The 16,868-nt window shown below is 36.4% G+C and overlaps 1 protein-coding gene across 4 annotated transcripts in view; it reads left to right on the forward strand.

The window, feature by feature from the left end:
* The window catches only part of LOC142235433 (uncharacterized), a 66,817-nt gene extending 50,479 nt beyond the window's left edge, over positions 1 to 16,338 (forward strand). For all 4 annotated transcript variants that reach the window (XM_075306687.1, XM_075306685.1, XM_075306688.1 and 1 more), the window contains exons 4-7: positions 2,887 to 3,031; positions 12,062 to 12,182; positions 12,263 to 12,975; positions 13,045 to 16,338. In XM_075306687.1, coding sequence (XP_075162802.1) covers positions 2,887 to 3,031; positions 12,062 to 12,182; positions 12,263 to 12,975; positions 13,045 to 13,748 — 1,683 coding nt within the window. In that variant the 3' untranslated portion in view covers positions 13,749 to 16,338. The remainder of the gene's footprint in view (positions 1 to 2,886; positions 3,032 to 12,061; positions 12,183 to 12,262; positions 12,976 to 13,044) is intronic.
* Positions 16,339 to 16,868: the final 530 nt, after the last annotated feature.

The following is a 16,868-nucleotide window of genomic DNA, read 5'->3' on the forward strand; positions in this document are numbered from 1 at the left end:
ACAAAAATGCCCGCATAATGGCTGGAATCATTATTCATGTTTCAACTGAGCTTTGAAATATGTGGAAACCCTTATTCTTGCAGCAAGGCTTAGATAAAACGCCGCTTTATCCATATTTCAATAGAAACACGTCGAAAATAAAAAAGCCAAAAATAGCTAAAAGGGTCATGAAAAAAAGCCAGAAAAAAGCTAAATGCATTTTTTTCCCGCTAAACGTCTTCAAAAAAAGCCAAATCTAGCGGGAAAAAAGCTAAATTGGCAACGCTGCTGAGGAAATTATTTTTTATTTGGATGTAATTATACTATATGTATGTCAATTTAAAAAGCATGCTTACTCTTAAAATGCTTTCAGCTGCTAAGTTCAAATACGATTGTTTTTAATTGTGTCAAATATTAAAAATGCCCTTTCAACAGAAAATTTTTGATTTAGGATCTTCTCCTTGACTTCCCGCTTCTTTTTTCTCATAATTCATGCCAAAATTGTTCCGAATTTGCTTGAGAATTGCTCCACTTTAATAGGTCCAAGATATTTGTTTACCCCCAAATAAATGTTACCCCTAAAAATCCCCCTAAACGTGAAAACCCCCTACATTTACCCCCCCTACGTTTACCGAGCAATACTACGATTCAAGTCAAGTCAAGCCGCCGCCACCGGAGGCAAAAACTTAGTGTCGACAAAAAATTGGTCGGCTTCATTCTCTGAACCTCAGTTCAAGGGAATTTTCTAGGAACCAATTTAAATTCAAGTCACCTAACTCTAATAACGGGAGCCACCGTGGTGCAATGGTTAGCATGCCCGCTTTGCATACACAGGGTCGTGGGTTCAAACCCAGGTTCGACCAAACACCAAAAAGTTTTTCAGCGGTGGATTATCCCACCTCAGTAAAGCTGGTGACTTTTCTGAGGGTTTCAAAGCTTCTCTAAGTGATTTCACTGCAATGTGGAACGCCGTTCGGACTCGGCTATAAAAGAGAGGTCATTGAGCTTAACATAGAATAGGGCAGCACTCAGTGGTAAGAGAGAAGTTCACCACTGTGGTATCACAATGGACTGAATAGTCTAGGTGAGCCTGAAATATCCGGCTGCCACTATACCTAACCTAACCTAACTCTAATAACAAAGCGTCTTCAATGAAAAGTTTATCAACTTTACTTATTGCTGGCCGCAATTGAGTCCGGAGGTTTTGCCAATATAACCCTCTAATGCCCAAGCCCGCCTTTAGGCGGGCTTCATTTTATAATGAGGCTTTTAGTAAAACACACCTTAAGACAACAAAAATGGGCAACGTATAAAGAAAACGTATTTGAAACTATTCAAGAGGCTTTGCAACATATGCTGAATTTTACCGTATACATTTTTCTTGCTTAGTTCTCTTGCTTTTGTGTCGTTAACATTGAAAATTTAATCTGCTGGCAAAAAAATTGGGGCATTAGAGGGTTAACAGTTTGAAAACACAAACAAATTTTAGGTATGAATGTGATTACCAACAATTGGAGAGTGTTTCTATAAAATGTAAAATAACGGTAAAATAAAATACATATAAAACTAATACAAAATTCTCATCGCAATTTTGCACCTCCTTCCTCTTGTGATTCCAAATGAGAATGATTCGTTAACAAACAAGAGGATCAACGGAGAAGCAAAACTACGGATAACCAAACGTCAAAAAAGTATGATCAATCACAATAGGCGACACAAATATTCAAACATAATTATTCAAACGTAAAGACAAAATATATAAAATATATTTTCAGGATGAAATAGTTAGTCGTTCTACAACCAGGGTTGGCGTGAATAGAAGAAATCCTGAACATTTTTTAATTTAGCTTGATAGCATTCGCTGTGAGTTTCTGCAGAAATTTGTGAAAGTTTTTCCACTGTCAAGCCTATTTTCTTAGGTGGTATCGAAATTCCCGTTGGTGAGTATGCAAAATACCTTGGGGTTATATTGGACAGGGGACTGAACTTAACCCATATTCTCATAGCGTCGTCATATGACGACAGAAACATTGGCATGTTCAATGCACCAGTGTACCGTTATCGCTGCGCAGAAAAAAATTTCACGAAAAATTTTCCAATTAAAATTTTAATTAAGTTTTAAAAAATATTCAATTAAAAATTTAATTGAATCAACAAATTTTTTAATTGAAACAAAAATCAATCACGAAAATTAATAGTATCAATTAATTTTTTAATTGGATCAATTAATTTTTTAATTGACCTTCAATTAATTTTTTAATTGATACTATCATTTCTGTGATTGAAGACATTTCAATTAAAAATTAATTGGATCAATTAATTTCGTGATGGAATCAGAAATTTTTTTTTTGTGTGAACGTATTATCATATGACGACACCCATTTTCCGGAAACCTGAACCCGATATGACAATTTTTTTTTCATATATATACTAAATGCTGTGAATCAAACATTATTATAATCGGATGATTATTTTATAACTCGGGAGAATACGGGTTAAAGCTAAGAAAGGACGAGAAAATCCACGGTTACCCTGGACTCGTGCAAAAGGCAATAGGGAAAATGTGGGGACTAAAACCTTCTCTTCACACATACCATCGTCTTGGATATCATCGAATTTGCTGCCTAGCTGACGCGACTAAAGTATTTTTAGTTTGCGACTTTTGTTACTTTTTCTACATTTACGAGAAGTGTGTGACGTTTACAACTAAAAAAGTTTGATACAGACCATCTCTATCTATAACATTACTCAATTAAGAAATCTTGCATTTGAGAAATGAGTCTTTTGTGCAACGAAAAAATTACATTCCGTGCTTTAAGGATATGAAATCTTTGGTTTATGATAATATTTTTTTTCAGTGCAAACGTAAAAATTGTTGACTAAACGATTTTTTTATTGTATTTTCAGTGGCGTAGCCTTGACATTTCTGGTATTGAAAGAAGACGATTGTGTTGCTCAGTATTATTTCATTGCGCTGCAGCCCTATGTGTAATCTGGTCTCTTTGTGTTCTAATCGAACGTGCAGCAGAGGATGTACAACATGGACATATAGGTAAGTTATTTTTTTTTCCTTTTCTCAAGTGAACATAATACGTGTGTGTATTTGTTTTTGGTAAATGTCCTCACAAAACTTTCCAAAGGATTCTGGATAGTTTGATTCAAATGTTGTTTTATTTGTCTATGACTATATGCAATATAAGAGACAAATGGTCCATAAAAATGTAAATTCTGCAAGAGGGGAAGACTGTTTTGACTATTAAGTATAATTTTTTTGCAAAGTAAATTGAAGAAAAAAATTAAAATGTATGGAAAGTACTTGAATGTCTATCAAGGATAAAGAAATCGAACCGATATAGGAAACAGAGTATAATGGTTAGGTTAGGTTAAAGTGGCAGCCCGATTAAGATTCAGGCTCACTTAGACTATTCAGTCCATTGTGATACCACATTAACTAAAAGTACCTATTACATATGGGCACTTCTAGTTTTAACCGTTGAACCTTCTCGATTATTTTCTTCTGTTGAACCAACCAGGTTGTTCCAAAAACATTAGCAGACTGCTTAAGTTAACGCTTTCCAGGTCCGCTAGTAATCTGAAGCTATATGCCCCTAAAATTTGCTTACGCCTTACACAAAATGCAGGACACTCACACAAGAGGAGTTTTATTGATTCCTTTTCCTCCGCATCATGACAGCTCATACAATAGTTTTTGCCAAATCGCCTATCAGGCAGCGACCCGTTATAGAAGATATCAGGAGTGATATCTGGCGTCTCGAGAACACTAGCATATCTAGTGTGCGGTTTAAGTTTAAATGGGGCCATATTTGCTTGGTGTCGTTACAACCCTTACAATTCTCCCATCGAACATTTGCCATCATGACAGCCTTCTCACGCAGTAAGAGCTTGCAGGTAGCCAGAGGCACACCAACAGATTCTAGTTCCCCTGAAATATGTAAGGTAGTTCCTAGCCTTGCTAGCTCATCTGCTTCGCAGTTCCCCGGTATGTTCCTATGGCCAGGCACCCATATTAGGTGAATATTGTGCTGCTCAGCCATCTCATTGAGAGATTTGCGGCAGTCGATGGCCGTTTTCGAGTTGAGGAACACAGAGTCCAAGGATTTTATTGCAGGTTGACTGTCTGAGTATATATTAATGCCAATATTGCTTGGAGCATTACTTCTCAGCCAATTCACCACTTCTCTTATTGCTAATATTTCAGCCTGAAAAACACTACAGTGATCAGGTAATCTTTTCGCTATTCGAAGTTCCAGATCTTTAGAATATACTCCGAAACCCACTTGGCCATCCAATTTGGAGCCATCAGTGTAGAAATCTATATATCTTTTATTCCCCGGGGTCCGTGTACACCACGCCTCACTGTTGGGAATTAGAGTCTCAAACTTTTTGTCGAAAAGTGGACTCGCCAAAGTGTAATCCACTACGTTAGGCATATCTGGCATTATTTTGAGGACCGAACTGTGACCTTAACTTTTTCCGACCACAGCGATAGCTCGCGCAACCGCACGGCCGGTGTTGCAGCTGACTGTTTGGCCAAAATGTCTAAAGGCAATAGATGCAGTATGACATTAAGGGAGTTTGTTCCTGTCTTGCTGAATGCACCTGAGATACACAAGCACGCCATACGCTGAACTTTGTCTAAACTTGTCGGCTGGTGAAGTGCCGGCCACCAGACTACAACACCATATAGCATTATAGGTCTAACCACTGCCGTGTATAGCCAATGTACAATTTTTGGTTTTAGTCCCCACTTTTTCCCTATTGTCTTTTTGCACGAGTATAAAGCTACCGTTGCTTTCCTCGCCCTTTCTTCAATATTAAGCTTAAAGTTCAGCTTCCTGTCCAAAATAACGCCAAGGTATTTTGCACACTCCCTAAAGGGAATTTCAATACCCCCTAAGGAAATGGGCCTAACCGTGGGAGTTTTGCGATCTTTGCAGTACATGACTATTTCTGTCTTTGCAGGATTTACCCCAAGACCATTATCTTTCACCCATTTCTCAGTCATCCGGAGGGCTCTCTGTATAATATCTCTAACTGTTGATGGGAATTTTCCCCTGACTGCTAGCGCCACATCATCTGCGTATGCCACCACTTCACCCTCAAAAAAAATCGCTTCTTTAACATATGTTCCAAACATATTTTGCAGGAAGCACATATATTATTGCATACTGCCGAAACATTAATATGTTTGTTTTATGTGAACATATTATATGTTTGGAAGCATTTTGAGCCAAAAATATTATATGCTTGGAAGAATTTTTCCCAAACACGATTGTGCTCATTCCCTAACATACTCGTAATTTTCACTTCCACGAAATTTTTTAGTTATTGGCACCTTTCTCTGTAATACAAATAATGTTGAAGAAATTATTCACTTTTATAAATTTTTTAAATTTTACCTTTCGCCTGCACGGAGAATCGAACCGAGGACCATACAGGTTGTAAGCCAACACACTATCCACTGGGCTACGTAGCTGTTATAGTCACCAGTAGATAATTATCGTTTTAAGTTACATTTATATAGCATAGTTTGCAGCGCCCACGAGCCCATGCAAACATAACATTATTTAACAGAAACATACATTTGTTTGCCACGTGGAGCAGTGGTTAGCATGTCTGTCTTGCATGCAAAGGGTCGTGGGTTCAATCCCTGCTCCGACCGAACATTCTTTTTGTTTTTTTTTTAATTTACACATTTATATTTATACTATATTAATTTTTTTAAATGAAACATCGAAATGTGCGTTATTAAAGATTTATAGTCAGTAACATTGCTTGATATAAACGAAATTGAATGATTTTTGGATAAAATATTATTTTTTATTGCAAAAATAACAATCTTGTAATAAAAAACTGTTTTTGTACAAAACTTTAAAATTTGGAAGGAATTCAAAAACTAACAAAAGAAGAACGTGGAGTCGAGTATAAACATACATACATAATTTTATAATATAAACATAAATTTATTTAGGAGTGAACAGTTTTTTACTAGCATTCAACACCATCGCTCTAAAATTCCTTTTATTTTTCTTTAATAATTCATTTTAAAGAAAATAAACTTTTTAAATTGTTTTAGCTGTAAAAGTCGAACTTAATGCCCGCTTTTATATTTGATGGTGTCCGTCAACTCCTCGTGGACTACTTTTTAATAAAGAGAAACTAAACTTTGTTTTTTTACACTTTACTGTGTAATTTTTCACTATTTCCTCCTTATTTCATTTTACCGTCCCAACTCTAAAAAGAGTATAGTGCCCTTTCGTTATTTTTATGAAGGCCCCTGATTTCTTTTAACGAACCAAGAAAAAAATAATGCCAAAATGATAAACAAAACACATGTCCACACATACATAAAATGCTGCTCTCAAGGCGAAAACATAAGCTGTTTGTTTTTCTCTTGGTTCAGAATGTATATTCTCTTTATTCAAATTAAATAATATTTAGACTTAAACATATCAAATTTTTGGCCTTATCATAAAACAGTTTTCCGAAACAACATACAAGCGGTTTCACAGAAATTGTTCTCTTTTGACTCTTTTGCTGTGTTATATTGATATCTTTCGTCAACTCTCCCGGTTTCCATCTCTATTTCTCTCTATACTCTCTCTGTCGCTTTGAATAAAATATCACAACATATGTATGTTTAGTTGAAATTTGTAAATTTATATATGTTTGTATTCACACATATGATTTTTATGAAACATTCATGCCCCAAACATAATATATTCTAACATATTAACATAGATGTCCCAAACATTTAGTGTTAGTTTAGGAAAATTACATGTTCGCACTTAAATATATTGTGGTTTAAAATCGTGCCCGAAACACATTTTGTTTATATCGGAACATATGAAAAACATATTTTTCTAACAGTGTTGTATCCTTTCTTTTTCTAGGGAAACCAGAAGGTCGTTTATAGCAACATTCCAAAGAAGAGGTGATAGAACTCCGCCTTAAGGAGTGCCTCTGTTCACATACCTTTGTATGTTTGCTTGTCCTAGTGTGGCTGAAATGCGTCTCTTCCTTAGAAGTTCGTCTAACAGCCTAAGTATACCTGGATCAACATTCAGAGTTGTCAGTCCATTTAATATCGAGCTCGGATGGACGTTATTGAACGCCCATTCGATGTCTAGAAATGCCACGATTGTGTATTCTTTGACAGATAGTGAGCTTTCAATAAAGCTGACTAGTTCATGTAATGCGGTCTCAGTAGACCTGCCTTTCGAGTATGCATGTTGTCGTTTCGAGAGCAAACTTGAATCGACGCTAGTTCTAAGATAAATATCTATCATCCTCTCCAGAGTCTTAAGTAGGAATGATGATAAGCTGATTGGTCGGAAATCCTTCGCATTCGAGTGAGAGGCTTTTCCCGCTTTAGGTATGAAAACGACTTTTGATTCTCTCCACTTTCGTGGAATATATGCTAAGTTGATACATCCTATATATATCGCCGACAACCAGGGGATAATTCTGTCAGCCACCGCTTTTAACTCCGCCGGAGTAATTCCATCAGGTCCGGGGGATTTGAATGATCCAAAGCTATTTAACGCCCATTTTATTCTAGATTCTGATACAATTTCCTCGATAGGAAACGACCGCTGAGCCACTGTGGCACCGCCAGTGCATGGTTCAACCGTCTGATTTCCGGGAAAATGTGTGTCCAATAGTACCTCCAGCGTCTCCTCACTGGACGTTGTCCAATTGCCCTCCGATGTTTTAATGAAACCTGGAGCGGAGCTCGTGGATGCTAGCACCTTCCGTAGTCTGGAAGCCTCGGACGTATTCTCAATGCTGCTGCAGTAATCATTCCAAGAGTTATGCTGAGCCTTTCTCAGTTCTCGCTTGTATCCTCTCAGATTCTTCTTGTAAGCGTCCCAATCCACAGGAGCTCTGGTGGACTTTGCTTTGTTAAAGAGCTTCCTGCACGATTTCCTCATATTACCTAACTCCGTAGACCACCATGGTGGTCGATTTTTCCCCCTTGGCTTCCCTTTAGGGCATGCAGCTTTCAGTGAAATGTTGAAGGCCTTAGTAATCCTCTCCACTGCGTGTTCGATAACTTGCACAGTGCTCATATTTGTCTCTGGTATTTCCGGTATCATCATATTGAACGATTCCCTATACCTATTCCAGTCAGCTTTCCTAACATTTGGCGGAAATATGGTCTTGGTGGTATGAACATCAAATTTGAAACTGATGTAGCGATGATCTGAGAAGCTGTGTTCACTTAAAACATGCCACTCAGATATCATTTCATCCAGTTCTTGCGAGGCCAAGGTGATGTCCAGAACCTCTTGCCTGTTTTTAGTGACAAAGGTTGGGGCATCTCCCTTGTTGCAAACTACCAGATTAGTACGCAAAATAAACTCTATTAGCGACTCTCCCCTTGCATTAGTATCACTACTTCCCCATATACTATGATGCGCATTCGCATCGCATCCCATAATGAGTTTCGTCTTTGTTTTCAGTGACTCCTCAACTAAGGTCTTAACGGCACATGGAGGCATCTCCCTGACATGTCCCATATAGACCGAAGATACCCAATATTTGCATTTGGCTATTTCTAAATTGGCAACGACAGTGTCTGCATTGCACATTGAAGGAAGCAGAAACAAGTTAAGCTCGTTTTTAACAATTATACAGGCTCGAATTACATCATTACCAGTATACTGCAATAGTTTGAACCCCGGAGTACTTAATTCACATATTTTGTTTCTATAAACATATGGTTCTTGAATAAGAACTATGTCTATGTCCCCTTTCATCAGGAGAACTTTTAAGGCAGCACATGCAGCCTTACAATGATGAAGATGTATCTGGAGGATCCGTAGGACCATCGAGATTTTCAACAACCGTCACATCAGCCGCTTCAATCGAGTCATCAAGAATGTCCTCTTCAGAGATATCGGTGACTCTCGCAATAACCATAGGTTCAACTTTGGTGAGTTCTGAGGCAGTAGAAGCCTCCTCACGCATACGGTATCTATCCATGTCTTCAACTTTGGTATCTCCCTCGACTTCGCAAGAGGATCCGCTTACTTCTGATTCAGACAGAGGCTTGTCCATTTCTGAATCCTTTAGCTGATCGTTTTTATGCACCTTCATTTGGATATAATGAAAACCATAACATACACGGCCCTGAGACTTTGCTAGATGTGGCAAAGACTGAGTGTTCAATATAAACACTACATGCCGTCTTGGCCCATCCACTTCATCCAAACGGCCAACCTTCCAATCAGCTGTTGGAAGATCTGGATTGCATTGTTTCAGTCTATTTAAAATAGATTCAGGGTCAGGAGGGTTTGCAGGTATCCACGCATGTGCTCTTGGTCTAGCCGGTATGTCTTTCTTCTCGACTAACTCTAGAGCAGCTCCTTCCCAAACTTCACCAATTAGTATCAGAGCAGCTTTAAAACATTCTATAGACCTCTGGTCCTCAAATGCGACTAGCTTAAATCGTCCTTGATACCAACCAGCCTCTTGGTGTCGAGGATCTGGGCCGGGAAACTTTTCCAGCACCTGTGAGTAGACGCCAGACAAAGCATTCTCAATTTCCCCCCATTTTTGCTTTGGAACCATACCGTCCAATGCTCCTTTATTTATGATAGCCATCACAAGGCTGTCTTTAGCAACTGAGGCAAACGATCGTTGATCCCTTTTGGAGGATGGCAGCTCACCCGGTGATCGTTCCCTTTTTCCAGCCTCAAGAATTCCTTGAGCCCATTTTAAGGAATCGCTATGTTTAGCCGACAACGTGCTTGGGTCGACTGATCCTAATTTCTTTAGGATAAACAAAGCATTTCTGCGTTCCTTGAATCCCTTTCGTGAGGGATTACCTCCTTTTGATGCCGTTACCTTGGAAAAGGTTCGACTTGTCAAATTGTCGCCACCTGTCGACCCGTCTACAGGTCGACTAATTGGGCCTAACTCTTGGTCATTGCCCAAATTTATAACTCCAGTCGATACCCGTCCACTGGGCACTGAAGTTAGCAACCCAGTGGATGTCTTTGAATTTCTCTGCATGGTGGCCTAATATCCCACCACACTTGAAATTCGTAGTAGGTACTTGTTACGATGATTTTATCCGCTATTAAAAAAACACGTCCGTTCCCTTCGACGGTTGAATAATAAATAATAATAAAGTAATAAATAATAATAAAGAGTATAATAGAGGATAGTATAAGATTGACGCTAAAGCTCGACCGAAGAATCGGCTTCGCCATTCGGCCAAAAATCGATTATCGGCTTTCGGCGTCAAAAGGCCAATTAATCGAAGCTTAAGCTTTTTAATAATTAATTTTATATCGAACTTGTTCCAGTCAGAACACCTAGTACGAATAAAAAAAGGCTTAAAGTCCTCCATATCGGAAAAACATGATTCCATACCCAATACAATTAGAAGATTAAAAAAATACACATTTGGATATTGGAAGAATTCTCCTTTTCAACATTTAAGAGTAACGCCAATGAAATATTTAAGCGTTCCACCGACAAGCGTGGTCAGCGAACAATTGTTCAGTGCAGCGGGACTGCTGAATATTTTATACAAAAAAGTTTGTAAGTTCTTGGCAGACTTACCTTTTGTTGTTGTTTTGTTATGCATTCGTTCAATAAAATACGTTAATATTGAAGTAAACCCCTTCACAAATCTTTAATTACAAATTTTAGAAAAACATTCGGCTTTAGCCAAAAAAGCCCCTTCAGTCGAGCTCTAATTGGCACCCATTTCCCTATAAATGTAACAGCCTTTGAGTGTATACTGTACCCAGAAAAAAGGGAGTCATAGTATTATCAATTGCTACACGTTAGGCTTGTGGCAATTTTAGTCTCAGTGATCTCAATGAAATCTCAAAACCTGCTACCAAAGGGGACAGAATACGGAGCACGAGTTATATGACTTCAAAGCCATATATAATATCATCCCTGATATATGGTTTTTGTAAAAAATGTAATCAACATTGGTTGTAAGAAGTAGATTTCTTATCGTTGAAATGAAATTAGAATGGGGCTGCACTTATTGATACGAGAGAAGTTTTTTCCCTATCCCTTTTGGTTTGACCTGACCAATGAAAAATATGCATTGTGAATTGTAATTTTTAAAATTTGTAAAAGTCGACACTACAATCTTCTAATTAGAAAACGGATGTCGACTTTTGTAAAAGTGGACAAACTGGACAATTCTATTTTTCGACTTTTTAAAAATATGGAGAATTCAAAGTCAATTTTGGCCTCCTTGACAAAAAGCTGATTTGTCGACTTTGGTCACTATAAAATGTCCATTAGTAAATGTCCATCGGTAAATGGATGTGGAAGATGAGAAAATGTTGATGTCGAATTTTCGACCTTTTCTTTTTGACAATAAGTCGAAAAGTAGATTTTCGATTTTTTTTATTTCTAATATGCATACAACTTTGCAAAAGTTGCAAGATGTGGAAAAATCATATTCCTCAACTTTGCAAAGATTACAAGCTATATTCCAAAAGAGAGATCAATTAATTATGAATTAAATAGTTAGTTCGTCCTTCTATTGAAAATTTTAGATAATGACAGGCAAATATAATTGGGTCAACAATAACTAGCCTTTAATGTCTGAATGAAAACTTGGAAACTAAGTAACATTAACACTTTGCCCTTTCATTCCAAGGCCATAATTAGTTTATGCTATATATTCTTATACTAAAATCAATAATATAAGCGCTAATTATGAGCACACCACCCCCAAATATGTTCATATTCCATTATAAAGCAATTCTATGAAAAGCATTCTGTTTTATGCGGTTCAAAAATCATTATTCATTGAACGCACATGCATGTAACTCATAATTATCTAATTACTTGTCACTGCTAAAAGGGCATATTTTAATTATACATTGTGTATAGAGGATAAAATGGTATATAGTGGGTGAGAGTAATGATAGCTTTAGTCATTATACTGAACAAAAACATTTCGCCAACATGAAATTTTGTACTGACTCTACTCAGTATTCAATAACAACAAAAGTTAAAAGGCATATCTTAATGAAATGTAACTGATATATTCCTTATTGTCTTTTTTTTATAAAAGAATGGCCCTTCTGGACAAAATTGGCTGTGGTAGCTGTGGGCTTAACAGGAGGAATTGTCTTCATGTATATCCAATGCAAGGCGTATTTACATTTGTGTCATCGATGGAAAGCTAGAAATAGGTAAGAATAATAAATAGCATGAAATATGAGAAAATAGCATCTCCAAGCAATGATAACATTCTTCTGTACTCCACTTGCAGGATTTTACTTATACAAAATGCACCTGAAAAGATTCATCCGACATCTCCGCCATCCCCAACAGCCAACCAGCAACGTAACCGTAATAGTAGTTCGTGTAATCCAACACACACCGTGAATTCATCTAGTGTCAACATAAATATAGATGTAAACGTTGCTAACCCAAGACCTACTACGAGTTACAACTATGCCTCGGCGGTTGAGGTAAACGAAGTGGACAATGTTGCCGATGGTAATCGATTACCAACGTCACCGCATCATATGCTGCAACATGCAGATCTCGATGTTGATTCCATGGTATCACAGACGTCAGCCGGATTGCCAAGTCGTCTACTTGGTAAACATCATCATGCACATCATCTTCATCATAATGTTACACAACAACAGCATCCGCAAAATCAACAGAGTCATACGCATTTAGGACAAGTGGCTGTTGCGGCAAATATTGAATGCTCTCAATCGCAACATAATTATGACCGTGATTATGCATTGGATGATGTTGTTTCACAGATCTCTTCGTTCCGTCCTTGTCCGCAAGGATCGGGCAGCATGACACCGTTCCATGACTCTATACACAATGTACTGGAACATTCTGAGGACTCCAGCCGTGTATCCGTTAACGATTTGTGTGTAGGATCACGACAAGATCTCAGCACTGATGGCCTTTCGACCGACACAGGCCGTGAGCATGCACTGCAATTGAGTAGTTTTAGTGGTATGTCAGAAGGCCATATGTCATTCGCCACCAATGAATTTAAATTCTTCTTTTTCTTCTGATTTACAGGTAGTGGAGATCATAAAGCTCCTTCGATTAGTTCTGGGGTTTCACATGCCGTAGCCAACGGTTTGGGAGGTTTCGTTTATAAACCTCATACAAAACGCTATTCCAACTCCTCAATATTCCTAGAAAATCGTGATATACTAAATGATTCGGTAGATTTAGATCTAGACAATGGGCACTACCTGAAATACGATTACGGGCGAAATTGTGCCATTCTGACACCTCCCGATGCAGATGGGGATGACAAGCTAGAAAAATATTTGGGTAAAGATCTGAGACGATATTCGGATACAAAACTGCTGGGCAGTGTAGACGTTGAAGCTTCTGATCCCATGTTAGAATGTCGTCCAGAGCAAAAATTCGATGCCGCTCACAAACAAAGGCCATTAGTGCACAAAAGACCGTTGATTAAACAACATTCAGAATCCGCAGCCACAACTGTACTCGATATGGAATTGCCACACTCTCCTCTTTCTCCGCCCGATATTATCAGCCATGACACTCAACCCCAGAGACATATGGTGCGTCGTTCGATGCATATGGTCGATACGACATCACATCACCCTATGACTGGTGGGGTTGTTGGTCCTCCGACGATTACTAATCAAGCAGTAAACACACACAATCAACAAATCGACAAGGGTCGACAGTTTTTCAAATCGTTGCCAAATCTTAGCAGCAGTTGCGAAAGTCTAATTAAGAAATAAAATCATGTGAATGCGAGTATGAAATGCAATTTCAATTAAAAACAAAAACCCTAATTTTAAAGCGATTTTACACAAGTCACGTAAAAATAATAATTTAATTAATACGAACTGAAAAACTTATAAACAAATACAAAAAAAATCAAACGACAGAAGATGACGACTTTATGCAATGTTATTTAGTCAGTTTTCTTTCTTTGTTATACTTCTTTCGTATACCTTCTGGTCAATGAAATGAAATTGCGTCCATTTTTATCGATTTTAACTTTTTATACTATGCACAAAACAGCCAACAAAAAAAAATCACATTTAAATAAGAAATTTACTTTGATGCGGGTCTACTATAATATTTTTGTGTCAACATTTTTTTCAGTCCATGCTTCCAATATCCGGTATGTGGGATATTATGGATATGCGGTATTATGGATATCCTAAGTCATGTATGGATTATAGAATAGTACATGAAAGCTTAGTACATTTAGAAAATCCAGAAAACAATTTTTCTACATTTCGCTCTCTATTATTTTCAGAAAAAAATACCATCAGCATGATATTTTAATTTTTGGGTTGTAACCGTCAACCTCTGCCTGAGATTTCTTTCTATAGATAAAGTTATAGTAACGTTATTGATATTTAACTCTGAGGGGCAACAAAAATATTAAAATATAAATGTAAAGCGCCAGCCCGTTATTCCAGGCTCCCTTTCCATTCACAGTCAATCGATATTGGTGAACTTCTTCTCTCTTATACAGGAATCTTTTTTACGGATTCAGTCACAGTACGTGGAAACCAATTAGAGAAGCTTTGAAACTCCCAGAAATGTCAACATCATTACTGAGAGGGGATAAACCATTGCTGAAAAACTTTTTGGTGTTCGGTCGAAACTGGTATTGAGCCCGGAACCGTTTGTAGGCAATCTTCCATGCAAACCTTAGTTAAACTTATTACAACCATGGGTTCGCTTTAAACTCTGACCATATAAGACAAAATTTCGGCTAAATGCCCACTTTGGACTCTGTCCATAGAAAAATCTTAAACCACTTTGCATTTGCGTTAGCCTACCTTGGATTTGTGTATGTTGGTCGTGTTAGCCCACTTCGACTTCGTGTTTGGCTGTATTCAAAGTCATTTGCTACGCAACTAATGGGAATTGTATTTAAAAAAGGTCGACTTTTCAATCTTTTATTAAATCTGGAATATCAATATCTATTCGAAATTTCCCCTATGAACTATCAGAAGAAATGCCACAGGTTATCAAAAGATTTAAAAAATGATTGCTATGTAGGTTTGCCGATACGCAATTCCGGGCCAATTAGATTTTGCAACCTGAGTAATTATGGCGATCCATTTTATGCATGAATTTGGACCGTAGTCTATCATACACATATTCCAATTATCTACAAAATATATAGGAAAAAAATTAAACTTTTTTTATACCAAGTTGAAATAATTTAATATTGCTTAATGTTTAAAAGTTCGAAATTATGAGCTTTATAGAAATTATGCTTTTGCATAGATATTTATTCATATATATTTATGATGTACCCGTTTTTACCATATATATTTCTCATGTTTCGTTTTCTTAGTTTTGTTTCATTAACCTTATATATTCAATGGGACATTACAGAGTTAATATTCGATGCCACAAAGCTTAAGAATCCTATGGCTGCAAAATTTGTTCATCATACATTTAATGTCATTTTAGTTTTTTTTTTCTTCCTGTGATTATCTTCATTAAATAAATTTCCTGACTATTTTGTTGTATAATTGTCCAGAAAACATGTTTTGTTGTAGACTTTGCACCACCTTCAAGAAATGTATGCTGTTAATAATTGATCAGTCTGTTTGCCAAATTTTCTTTAAAATCATTTATCTGTACGATGATTTTAAATGGTACACTCCAGCCGGAAGATACAGAAGTTTTAAAGGAACTGCAATTTTGAAGCAAAGTGAGGCAGCATAAAAAATGTTTAAATAAATGTATCCATTGACAAGAATCAAAATAATGATATTTCTTTTATTAGATTCAAGGCTATAGCAAATTGTTTTTAGTGTCTTTAATAAACATGCTGCAAAACTGCCAAGCGCAATCAAATGTTCTCTCGATTTTAAGTCAAATTCTTCATTTTTAAAGCTGTATTTTATTATTTTTTTCTATTTTTGTGAAATGCAGTTGCAAACTAGATTATGCTGCAATTGTACACAATTTAAATTTTTTTACCAGCACTAACAATGTTGCTTTGGTTATTTATTGTTGAGTTGAAACGTAAGAAAACTTAAATAAAAAACAAGTATATATTATTACAAATGTAATTATTACAGTTTAATTTAAGAGAAGACAAAATTACGATGCACACCCATTTGTCGGCAAAATTCAAGTGGTAATGCCGTAAATAGTTTTTTTGTAAAGCTTATGTGTTTAAATAATAAAACAAAAAAACAAAGATTTTAGTTTTGCTAAAATAAAAACAAATTATAAAGACTGTATATAAAATGATATAAGATAAACAGAACAACAATTTTATTAGTCGTAGTTATTTATAAGCCAAAATAAAAAATAAAAATCAATAATAATAAATGTATTATTACAATATTTGTCATTTTCTTTTATTACTTAACTAATGCTATGAGCAACGAAAGTTGGAATACAAAATCGATCTCCTTTTTTTTTGCTCTTTTCAAATTAATAGAATAAATTATAAATCTATAAAAAAACAAACGTACATTTAATTTCTTTGCTTTAAAATTGTTTGTAATAAATTTAAATAACAACGTAAAAACAGGGATAACATATCCTGTTGAAATTTTACTCCAATGAGTCACCATTTTGAAGAGGCAACAAAAGGAAAATGTCATTTGAAATATATGTCTACAAGAACATAAAGAACAAGTATATTTTTTAAACTGTAACGTCTGCATACTGATATTATCCGGCAGATTTCCGCAGCATGATTACGAACATATAGTATATTCGTATGAAAAAATAAAAGGTATTATTGAACAAATATTACTTGTATTTGTGTGTAATTTTTAATCAATTATGTTAATGATGGTGTAGCGAAAGTAGTACGGTAAGATGAAATATTTTGCAATCGTTTGGAAAAGTCTCTTTTTAACTCTATA

Source organism: Haematobia irritans, chromosome 4 (genome assembly GCF_050003625.1).
Source record: "Haematobia irritans isolate KBUSLIRL chromosome 4, ASM5000362v1, whole genome shotgun sequence".
Classification (NCBI taxonomy): Eukaryota; Metazoa; Arthropoda; class Insecta; order Diptera; family Muscidae; genus Haematobia; species Haematobia irritans.